Source organism: Candoia aspera, chromosome 1, assembly GCF_035149785.1.
Source record: "Candoia aspera isolate rCanAsp1 chromosome 1, rCanAsp1.hap2, whole genome shotgun sequence".
Taxonomy (NCBI): Eukaryota; Metazoa; Chordata; class Lepidosauria; order Squamata; family Boidae; genus Candoia; species Candoia aspera.
The window spans coordinates 119,688,535-119,700,822 of record NC_086153.1 but is presented as its reverse complement, the minus strand read 5'-3'; the positions used below and the strand labels follow the sequence as shown (position 1 = coordinate 119,700,822).

Genomic DNA, 12,288 nt, shown 5'->3' with positions numbered 1-12,288 from the left:
GCGGAATCATGGCCAATAATCACGGCAGCGCTGAAGGAAGCACAGGCGGCCTACAAAGAACAGGCCGACAAGCACCGGCGCCAGCAACCGACATTCCAGGCAGGGGATATGGTCTACCTATCCACCAAATTCATGAAATCACCTCAACCCTCGAAGAAACTGGGGCCTAAGTATATCGGGCCGCTTCGAGTAACACAGATAGTGAACCCGGTGGCAGTACGCCTGGACCTGCCACACAATCTAAGGAGACTCCACCCGGTATTCCACAGCAGCCTCCTGAAACCAGCAACCGCCTCCCGATGGCACCCAAGCACGCCTCTGCCCTCCCCAGTGATGATCGACGGCCAACATTTCGAAGTCAAAGAAATACTCGATTCCCGCCGTCAACGGGGCACACTATACTACTTAGTGAAATGGAAACACTTCCCCCACCCAGAATGGGTGGCGGCTCAACACGTCAAGGCACCGGACCTGACCCGAGCATTCCACACGACGTACCCCGACAAACCAAAGGGGCGCCCAGCCGAACCGGCCCCTAGAACACACTTCCCCCCTCGGGCCTCCCCCCCCCCCATCACCCCCAGGGGAAGGGACCCCCCAAGCCTGCGACTTGAGTAGACCTCCTCCCCCCTGGGACTCACCCTCCCCCCACTCTCTCCGGGCCCACTGGAGAGAGAAGATTGGTCATAGGTGCATCGCCAGGGGACAAATGGCCAGGATGCACACATGACAACACGACGAACATCAAACTAAACAATCAACAAAACAAAAAGATAAGGATCCTACCTGGAGCTGAAACAGCACCCGACCAGCCACACCTCCTCTCACGACGAACTGAGCAAGAACAAGCAGGGTGTGGTCGAGGCATGCGCACTCGCAGGGTGTGGTCGAGGCATGCGCACTCGGAACACACCCAAAAGATGGAAATGAGGTAGAGGGTGGAGCAAGGGGAGGGGTAAAAGCACTCCGGTGGGAAATACAAAAAAAAAAAAAAAATTGACAGCTCTCCCGGAAAAAACCAGAATGCCGGGGGGGGCTACTATTCGAAAGGGGGGCAGTATGTCATGAGCACCGTTGAGCTGAATGCATCAGCACAACGGCACACATGACAATACCACGGAAACAAGAGTAAGGGATTAAAAGATAAGCAAAGCGACGCACAACAACAGACACAGACCCCGAGGAGAAGGGAACGACCCCGGCCGGAAAAACCAGTCAAGAGAACACAAAGGGGGAAGAAAGAGCGACAAAGACAGGGCGGATCACGAGGCACACCTGAAGCTGTCAGCAGGAACGCAACGGATATCGCCCAGCTGACAGCAATCACCAGCCGGAGGAAGAAAACGATTATGAGCGAAGCCCGGGGCACCAGCAGGGGCCCCGCGACCCCTCACCTACCGGCAACGAAGCATACAGGACTTGGGGGGATGACACAACCCAAGGTGGGGGGGGGGGCGCTGACCGGCGCGGGCTATTTAAACCCCGCACCGGCGCGCTCCCTTCACTCTCAGCTTTTTCTAGCTATGCACTATGCTGAAATAAACCAGAACCTGATCTTCCCTGAATTAGTGTCTGTGTTTTACTCAGTAGTAGGCAGCGCATGACACCTGCGATCTCCATAACATCACCTTCCCCCTGAGAAACACATTCCATCCGAGAGAGAGAGTAAAGGAATAAGGAGAATGAAGAAAGCCAAGTGGGGTCTCCAACAATTGTGATATCTGAATGTTATGGATTTTATGTTTGAAAGTATTAAAAATATATACTACTTATTCTAAATATGTATGCCTGCTATTTCTGATAATCTAAGAACCAGAAATGGAAACAAAAATATAATTACTTAGGATCACTGAGTTATCAATTGTATTCTAGAGCACCTACCTATATTCCATCTTCTGTGTTTTGCATCATCAAACTGCTGTCTTAAGACCAGGAAATCTATAACATCTGGCATATCATGATATCTAGATATAATCAAAATGAAATAGTATGAGAAATGCTTTACGTATCTTTTAACTAAATACTTTGGAGAATGTATCCATTCTAAGTGAGACTAATAAAGAAATAGTGGAACAATTTAAACTTATTTCCATTTTTAAACTAAGGACTAAAGCATATGTTTGATAGCAAAATTCAGTACTGAAAAAGCAGCTAAATTTGTTTTATTGGGGGGAGGGATGAAAGGAAGAAACTATAGCTAACCTTTTACCATTTGTCACTTCTCATCCAGAATTTGGCTATTTTCTTCTTCAGCAAGAATTCCCTGTCTATAAATATCAACTGACGGTAGGAATAAAAAAAATAGGCTTTTTCTGCCTATTATCCTTTCATTGATCAGTCACAAACTTGAGTTCTCAAGCCAGCTATTATTCTAATTCTACCCTCAAAGTTATATGTTTTCAGCAGAAATATTCTGCACAGTAAGGTAAAAGTTCTGTAGGTGAAAACTAATGTACAAGTGGACCTCTAGTCATGTAACAGTGGAAATTTCTGTTTTCCAGTCTTTTCAGAGATTTTCATCCCCCAAAGCAGGAGTATTGAGGGCTGCAGGAAGAACAGAAATCCATTCTGCTGAGAGATAGGCATAATAGATTACAATCAAATGAAGTTTCTTAAAGCACATTTCAGACATTTGCTTTAATAAACAATGTACCCAATTACACTTCTATCATCAACTAGTAATTGACTGTCTCCAATTGTGTCTATCCTAAAGTAAAAGGCTTGGCAACATTTTTAGATGCCAGCTGCTTCTCCCCAAAATGATCCCCCCAGAATCCCAAAAGATTTCAGCAATCTCACCGTGAGATTATACAAGATTTCAGCATTTTAAATAAAAATGAAAATAATTATTATTAAATTTGGGGCTATCTGGAACCATTTAGGAGTATTCTGGGCATCATTTTGTCAACTTTATTAGATAATAAACCCATTACATTTTTCCCATTTAGCGATCACTTCCACGTCAGATTCTCTTCCCAGTCTGTCTCCCAAATTTATCATGGAAGGTTGAAATGGATTGGGGGGTGGGGGAGGGACAAGCAGAACAATGGAAACTCTCATTGTAGGACCAGATATTCTCAAATGTCCAAACCTACATGCAACATTTATTATCTAAGCTAATTAAGTTAGATTAACTTTAGAAACATTTTTAGTTTAAATGTACATAAAATAAGTTGCAAAGGGGTGTGTGTGTGTGTGGAGAGGGGGAAAGGGAGAGAGGGAGTGATAGATGGAGGGAGACTCACTTAAATGTAATTGTTTATATGACTGTTGGTTTTCCTTACTTCATTGTAAATGATCCTCCAGTCAATTTACCCGTATCAGGGTCAAGAAAAGCAAGTTTAAGGCAGCAAAGCGTAGGCAGCCCAACTTCGTATTTTATTCCAACTATTTTCATCAGCTCTTGTTCCTGAGACAAAAATAAAAATATTGATAGTAATTTACCTTGCTTTTCAGGTAAAAGAAAGGATGGGGAGGAGAGAAGGGAGGTTCGTGTAACTTACATCTTTGAATTAAACTGAAAAACCAAACAACTAATAGAGTTAAAGTGCTGACAAGCATGATGTTCTACCAGCTCTTACCATGGAGGCTGCTGATCATTTTGTATGATACCAGCACTGTACTTTGCTCAGAACCTAATCAGACAGGAAATGGAACTCAAACACCATAAATATAAATCAAAGCAGAGTATTCTACAAATATCTTCCTTATAAGAGTATGCAAAATTTTTCAGGCTTAGGATAAAACACTTTAAAATAAACACGAGACCAAATATACTCATTACAAGCACTCAATGGTAGGAGTTTCCAACCTAATATTCTATTTAAAAAAAAAATCACTCAAACAAGCCACGCCTGAAAATAGTCAAGTCAGAGACATAAGGCTAGTAAGAGAACCAAATTACGATCTATTGGTTAAGGGGGAGGCTTGATTTCAGTACTAGGTCTAGTCCTTCAAATGTATAAAGAGGCGGCAGATGCTAGTTCAAAGCCAGATCAAGCTCCCCCAACTTCAAGACCCCGTGGCATTCTATCTATCGCCTGTTCAAGCAGCTACTTGCTTACATGAGAAGTGGGAGCCACACTGTGAACATCTCATGTCACACTTTCAGAATGGAGGCTATGCTGAACAAAGCTTTCATACAGTATGTGCACTGCTTATGGTCTTGTACACTTCGATGTAGTCCATGTTGGATTTTACTACAACATCCTGTTTGGACTTATTACATGGCCTTTTCTGAAGTTCTTCATCCTTTCACATTTCAGCTGTAAAAAGACTTCCTTCACTGAGCAAGGGTCAGTCCATGACTCAAAACAGGCTCTCTCTTTTTTTTCTGTGATGTTAGAACTTTTAGTACATAACTGCAGGTAGACAGGAAAGAGCTCTCTCTTGGACAGTAGCACTTACTGTCTTTTTTTTTTTTTTTGGTCTGGCTAATATTCTCATCCACCAAGCAGAAATTGTAGCCCTTGGAAGTTTTAGCAGCCAGTCAGTAATATGTTGCCTCCCCAAAAGCCCCCAACCATAAATACATCTGCTACTGATGTTGCTGACTGTTTGCAATGTTTAGCTAATAGACAGCAAAGCATGCCAAATTATGTCAGCAGTGTGACTAGAATTCATTTTCTGCCTGTCTACCTGGCAGCCCTGGAGGGTATAATGCAACAGAACACTATCTTTTCTTACGTTCTTTTTAATTAGTACTTGAACAAGACAAAAGAAGGAAACCTGAGGTCCAGCACAGGAAACAAATAGCCTCCATACAGTTTCTAAAGCAACAGTTTTCAAAAATGTTTTTAAAATAATCTGTATCCTTTATTTCTGCACTTTGGCAGGCTGCTAGCAGTCAGCATGGACTACCATCAAGCAGATTCTTGTGGTTCTGAGCTGAGGAACAAGAGGTTTATTCTGAATTTCCGGTGAAGAAAGAAATACAGGTAGTCCTTGCTTAATGATGCTAACTGGGACCAGGAACTCCATTGTTGAGCGACACGGTCATAATTCAAAAAATTATGTGACTGTGCTGTTTAGCGATGCCAGTTCCTGTTGCTGTCATTAAATGAGTGTGAGTCATTAAGTGAGGGCCTCATGTGACTGTGACTTCTGACTTCCTGCTGGCTTGCCCATTGACTTTGCTTGTGGGAAGCCAGCAGGGAAGGTCACGAATCACAATCATGTGACCACAGGGATGGTAAGTACACGGTCCAGTCATAACTACCACTTGTTCAGCACTGTCGTAAGTTCAAAAGGCCACTGAATGTAATAAGAAGTACACATATACCTAGATTTAAAGGCTGAAACTATGTATGGTACCCACCTAAATTACATCTTAGTTCAGTAAGGATTTACTCCCAAGTAAGAACGTAGAAGATCTCAACTTTACATATATACAAAGAATGTAAAAAGAAAGAGTGAGGAAGAGACATACCCGTAACTCCATCTTATGCCATGGCTGTTTTTTAGGATTAATGCTATATATTTTGTTTTTCTTTGCCATTAGAACATACGCTTCATGACCTTGCCGGAAATAGTACACCTTAAGAAATGAAATGCCACAGTTAATGCATGAATATCTGTAAATCTAAAAAAATTAACATTCCATAACTGAAAGTATTATTTCAAAACCAGAGTTATTTTTCAATCTTTCCATTAAAAATAATAACACTTGTTGCCAATTAACTTTTTAAAATGTTATAATCTTCAGTAGTATCTTATGAAAGTACCTTTTTTGAACAAGAATCCATACATTTTATATATGATACATATGCATTTGGAGTTCTATTTAGTTTAGAGCAGAACATTATTTATGGCACATTTTCATTACTGACATAACATAAAGTAGTAATTGCAAATAAACCAAGATTTAATTGTCTGAGCATTTTGTAGTTTATAGAATTTTTTACACTGCATCATGTTTATTAGCACACAGAACATCTGAAGTAAAATCATCCTAAAATGTGACCACTGACTGATCAGAAGGGTTGATTTTGTCATATTTTACAGTGCTTATAAGCTACATACAATGACGACGCCATGGTGTGTCTTCTTCCTTGGCTCCAATGGTCAAGTTAACACCCACATATTGGGATATTTGTATTGGATTTACAATTATATCCAATGAAAACATTTCCAAATTGTGCAAATGATCTCAGATTGCATGTGAAATATTAATGCTACTATTCAAGTTTACATCCCTCTACCACATAGGAAAGCCCTCTAAAAATGTTCTACCCAATAGACCTAGAATCAGAATAAACATACCTTATGGGTAAAACTGTGTTTCATTTTCCTACACACAATTTATCAGTGTGTCAACATTCATCTAGACAGTTTAATTAACATGAACTCATAATTAGAATGCTTCTTATTTATTTACTTGGTCATGTTACACATATTGGAAAGACTACAACAACATTGATGAAGTAGTTCACAGTATGTGGACCACTGTAAGATAATTTGCAGAGAATGCTGAATGTTGGTATTTTCTGGGCAAGTTCCTTCCTACATTATATGCAAAGGCGTCCAAACTATTAGTACTTGGGAAGTGTGACTCGTAGTCTACTTTTTCTTTTTTAAAAGAATTACTCCCTCTCCTTTTGTCTCCTTCTCAGTTCTGTTTTTGAGGACCAGCTTATAGCATAAAATAACTCAGGTGACTCAACAAACACAGAGGAAGAACTAAAGAGTCATTAGCACTGATATGGATATGTTGTGAAGTACCAGCTTTTGGGCTAAGAGTTTGTGAGTGGTTACCTGTCCAAAGAAGTTATTTACTTCAGAGAGTAAAATGAACTCCTTTCCTATTTAGTGTGAGAGGCATCAGATGTGGGTTCTAACATAGCTGTGTAAAAACTTGGAAGTGCAGATGCACTAGGATGAGAGAGTGCCACTAGCAACCCCTTCCAACAGGCACCAGTAGTTGCTCCATTAAGCAACATTTCCTGAAAGCGCCAACAACTACGGGAATTCCTCAGCTACCTGTGCACTTGAGGATACTGCAATTGACATATCACAGTTTGGCACCCAAGTCGGTCTTAACTGCCCTGTGAGACAGTCTCTCTTTTAAGGAGAGAGACAGGAGGTGTGTCTTGCACAGCTGTGTTCAATTCCTTTGACCAGAGTATCTTTCTGAATTGGCTGTCCACGTTTGACATGGGTGGAGTTATTTTGCAATGGCTCTTCTCACGTTTGGATTGGTGTTTCCTGCCATGTTAAGTTTATACAAAGGCATTCATGGTATCAGTGAGCTGCTTTTTTTTCTCTTTTGGTAGTTGTGTTAGATCAATGCCTGTTAAGAAGGATTAGATGGGTAAAGCTGGAGTTAATTCAAATTAGTTGGAGGTACCTATAGTGGTCTGGGGGTTTTAACTTGATCTGGAGGTAGGTACACTCATTTCTTAAAAAATAAGCCACTTCAGAGATAATGAGTAAAGCTGGTGTCAGGACAGAATTTCAATGCACAAAAAAACCGATGCCCAAGATACTGGCCAGGTCCATTATATCAGCTGAGTAAGAGACTGGAAAACCTGGTTAGCTGCAGTTTTCTAGCCCTTTCTGGAGGAGAGAATGAAAGGAAGAGAGATTGCTGACATGTAATGATATTTTGTGAGTGCCACCAATAAGTTAAAATAATTTAGTTTACAGGCATGCCAATGTAACCTAGAGTCCCTGGTTTGATTTTAAGAAAAAGAGTGGCTAAGAAAGGAAGTTGGCAAAGTAAGGGAGCGAGTATTTTATAGCTGGAGCAAAGCTACTAGAATGGCCACCAATTTCCTGAAGGAGTGTAAAGCTAAAGCAAGTCTGAACAGCAGCACCACACACAGAAAATGCTGGAGTTTGCAGGCTTATCTAGAAGTTTACTGAAGCCACAAAATCCCACTGATAAGAAGTTTTTTGGATGGTGGTCAGGAAATTCACATGGTACTAGCAATACTTTACAGATTTCTTGAGAAATAAATAAAGCTCCAATTCCCTCATTGCTTTATCCCTATTAAGTGACTAAGAGTGGATAATGTGGGTTACTTTATTTTGCTTCTGTAGATGTAGAAAGATAGGGGATAAACAAAATGTATTTGACAGATATCTCTGATCAATTGAGAGCTCATTAAGCTGTTATCAAAGCTTCCAAAAAAGGAAGTAAGTTTAGGAAGCTTACACCACTAAATTCTGATGTAATAAATATTGCTGCCTATCTTTTTTGGATTTCTTGAGCATTTGCCTTAATCACCGTGAAGTTATTGCTTCTTTCAAGGATTTGGATTTGTTCCATCATTCTTTGGCACTTCTGAAATTCCTGTTTCAAAAGTGTTTATTTGAAGAAAAGAGAAAAGTTGGTTGTAGACTGGCAATATCCACACTCCAGTACTTTAAACCAGGGAGCGCATCTTGATAGCCCATTCACTTCTACGATGTTGATAGAAAATTACATTTAATCTAGAATAGCATAAACTGCAAAAGATACAGTTTAGGTTAGATTTGGAAATGCACCTTGGGGAATACATCTCTAGCAAAAAATAATGATTCAGAAGAAACTTGGAGGACTCTTTGTATCTCATTTCAAGCTGATTTTGTGTATTTCTTACCTAAATCTCAAAAGTATCTCAAACTTTGGGTTCAATCTATCATTCTCCTAACAAGGTAGCTACTAGAATGGTTATAAGAACTTCCATAATTCTTTTTCTAATACAAGATATAGAATTTTTGAGCATTTTTTAAATTTTAAATAAATGTTTAGGTATAACTTGGACAGTAAAAATAAAAACACTGATGTCATTTTATGAACCAGCCCTGGAAACATTATATTTGGGGTTTATTTACATTGCTGTTGTTCCTTACAGACAGTGCAATTCAACCAGTCAGATTCTGATTTCAGGAGATGTTTGGAATTAAGTTCTTCCCAGGAAGAAAATATAACAGATAGGAAGGAATACAAAGAAACATATATGCCCTGTTTTGGAAACCTTAAGAAGGCATCACATAATTATCATTTCTTTTAACCTTTTTACAAATCCGTCTAAATAAAAAAAAAAAAAAGAAAAATTTCAGAAATGGGAAGAGCGTCTTTGAAACACTTTGTGAAAACCAGAGAGGTTTGACAATCCAGTGCTGCTTTAGGAATTTCTTACAAATTCCTGAAAAGCTGAAGAATACTCAAATGGGGCCTATAAGGCCCCTTTATGCTATTCAGTGGCTGGTATAATTAATTAAATTTGAGTTTTACACTTGGAACATTGCCACTTCTCAACATCATTAATGTTACGGCAAGCTTTCAGGCAAGCTGTCCTCTTTAGAAGGTACTGTGTCTTGCCTATCCAGTGTGGAAGATGCCTGGGATATGTGAATTGAGCCTCCCAGGTCACAACTCAGCAGTGATTAGCAGGTTTAGCAATGATTGCCTATGGCTCCCTATTATTTCTTACATTCAACAGAGAGACAATTCATGGGAAAGCTTCCTTGGAACAACACAAAGGGCTGCAGCTTCATTCCTGGCAATTCTTATTCATAATTCTTTAATTTATAGCCCACTTTTTCACTAGGAACTCAAGGCAGCTTACTCTGGGATTTCTCTTCATTTTTCCCCACAATAGCAATGTTGTGAGGTAGGTCAGGTTTAGAGACTGGGACTGGCCCAAGTCACCCAGCTTTGGGTGGACTTGAAACTAAGTTTCCCTGCTTGTGGTCCATGACGCCAACCCAATTATAATTCTTACTTTACTTTTTCTGCCCAGGTGTTTGCTTTAGGGACACTCCCAGGGACCATCCAACAGAAGAAAGAGGTAAAAAGAGATGTACAATAAAATAAAGGAGGGGAAATCTTTGCTTGTTTTTGAGGAAAATTACAGAAGGAAAATTAGTGATGGGGGAAGGCAACTAGGTAAGATGTTTGACAAAAGGAAAAGGGAAATAGAAAAGCCTAAATCAAGCTGGAGGTGTAAGGGACAGATACCTAGCTTCTGCTCCAAATGAATATGTTAACTGTAGCATTAATTCATATGAATCCTGTGTTCCAAGCAATAGGGGGAGATATAACTGTAGCACAAGCCTTTGTACAACCAACTTGATAACTTTTTATTTTAAAACAATCATCAGAATTCTGTCTTATTTCAGGATTTGTTTTCTAAATTATTCTAAAGTGATTGACAGAGGGAAAGAGATATTCTTAATGTGGCAATTTAATAAACTGAACATTAAAGTGCAGCCAGAGGTGATGCATAAAAATGAAAGAAAAAGAAAGTACCTCATCGCCCATTTGTGGAACAAATGGACATCGTCGAGGGACAGGATCTGTAATCCACACTGAAGGCAGCCACTCTTCTAACGTCAAGCCATTTTCGGCTAGCACTCCCACAGCCAACCTCTAAAGAAATACGAACATCTATCTAAATTAAACTCGAGCATTTGTTATTTTAAGGTTTTGCTTAAGCTTAGGTGTTCTCAAAAGCATTTGAATTACCACTTTTAGCAAAATAGGAACAAACCTCAGGTCTGTGTACTCCTTTTTCCTTTTCCAATGCAAGTATCAGCTGCATCATGTTAAAAATGAAAACAACTGTTTCTAATAATTTCCTTGCAGCCATATTAGAGTAGCAAAGAGGGTATCTACAAGGCTCATGCATATTAAATCACAATAAATTTTCTATTAGCAAAATTAATAAATATACCCCTCAAATGTGAACTTAGTATAAGTATTTGATAAAAATGTTAGCATCCTTCACATTAACTGAGAACTGGGCAACTACTATATTCATTTTTTTTCTACAAAGACAGAATCCACAATGAGAGAACTGTATCTCCCACCTGGGTCCCCAGCATTCCCAGACATTTGCACTTGGGATATGGGATGCCCTAAGTGTGGAAGATGAAAAAGAAAATTTGTGGAAATAATGCCCTCTTTCGCATAAGTAATAGTGAATGCAGAAACACAGACAAGTCTTTTAGTGATTGAATTTAGAATGTTGTCCTCCATGGCAGATGGAGTGGTTTAATCTAGACTGATTAAAAATAAAATACAGAATAATTTACTAGCTATGCTATTACTAGTGTATTTTTTACTGTTTTTATTTTTTAATATTTACAAAGTTTTAAATAATGTTCTAATCTGCTCAGAGAACTCCAGATATTGGACAAATTAAAATATAATAAATTAATTAAAACATAGTGTAAATATTTATGTGTTTCAAGATAATGGAAAAAATACTGGATCCAAAAATTATTTTGAGCTCTAAACTGCTGAAATTTGTAGAGACTTCCAAGAGCTTATTGATAGGCAGAAATGGCTGGGCTGGATGGATTTTAACATTCAGGAGTTTTAGCCTATTTTAGGCAATTCAAGGCCAAAAAGATTTTTTTTATTATTGTTTAAAGGAAGATGGGGAAAAAGACAGATGCTTTCTCGCCTCTTTTGTTATATGGAAAGCCATGGGGGCATGAAAAAACATCTGTATCTCTCTGCTCTGAGATCTTAAGGGAAGATGGACTGTATATTCCTTCTGATAGACTCTATATAACCCTTCCCGCAACTCCTGAGTGCCAGGATCTACATAGCTCCTAAAACTAATGCACGATATATAGTTATCTAAACTGTAAAAGTCCATTCCTAGTAAAGGGTTTGAACTCCATAGAGTAACACCTGGCTACCTACATTTGACAAATCCCAAATATGATGAAACCAGTCTTGTACTGCCTGACTCCAGGTGGTCAATGTAACTGGCTTAACCATGTTGCTGCTTCCTTTTTCTTTTTCTTTTTGTTCTTTATTGCTGTAAAACTATTCTCATTTATTTGTTAAATGCTGTTTATAGGTTTGTTCAGACTCGTAGTGAACTCTACTTTTTGCATTTTAATAATGTACATTCTTTTATTGTTTTAACAATCTTTGCTCACTGGTGAAAGCATTTTAATCACCTGTCTTTTGAAGCTAAAACACTCAACTCATGCTGTACACTACTGCTCACATTCAACTTTTAATCTGAACAAAGAGATAGTGGGAAGAAGTTTGTCCTTCGCCCCTTCACCTTGCATCTGAACAGAGTGCAGATTGTCCCTTTCCAGCCCAAGGGCTATTAGATGGCAGGCTGGACAGAAGTCTCATTCACTCTGTTAGCCACCCATACTTTGGTAAGGTGGGGAAGAGACATCTGGAGGAATTTTGCTAGCTCACAAACAGAATAAAAGGGCATAATGACCAACCCCACGCATCCTCTTATAGGCAAACTTTGAATCAAAAGTCTTGCAAAATGCACACCCATTAACAAGTAATTTAAATATATTAGTTATTTGGATACGTTA

At 39.2% G+C, this 12,288-nt stretch overlaps 1 protein-coding gene across 3 annotated transcripts in view; it reads right to left on the bottom strand.

Annotated features, from left to right (window-relative positions):
* Nucleotides 1–12,288, bottom strand: part of PHIP (pleckstrin homology domain interacting protein) — a 104,745-nt gene that overhangs the window by 31,786 nt on the left and 60,671 nt on the right. For all 3 annotated transcript variants that reach the window (XM_063312816.1, XM_063312832.1, XM_063312824.1), the window contains exons 24-27: nt 10,238–10,357; nt 5,429–5,536; nt 3,285–3,409; nt 1,882–1,964 (exon numbers count right to left, since the gene is read on the bottom strand). In XM_063312816.1, coding sequence (XP_063168886.1) covers nt 1,882–1,964; nt 3,285–3,409; nt 5,429–5,536; nt 10,238–10,357 — 436 coding nt within the window. The remainder of the gene's footprint in view (nt 1–1,881; nt 1,965–3,284; nt 3,410–5,428; nt 5,537–10,237; nt 10,358–12,288) is intronic.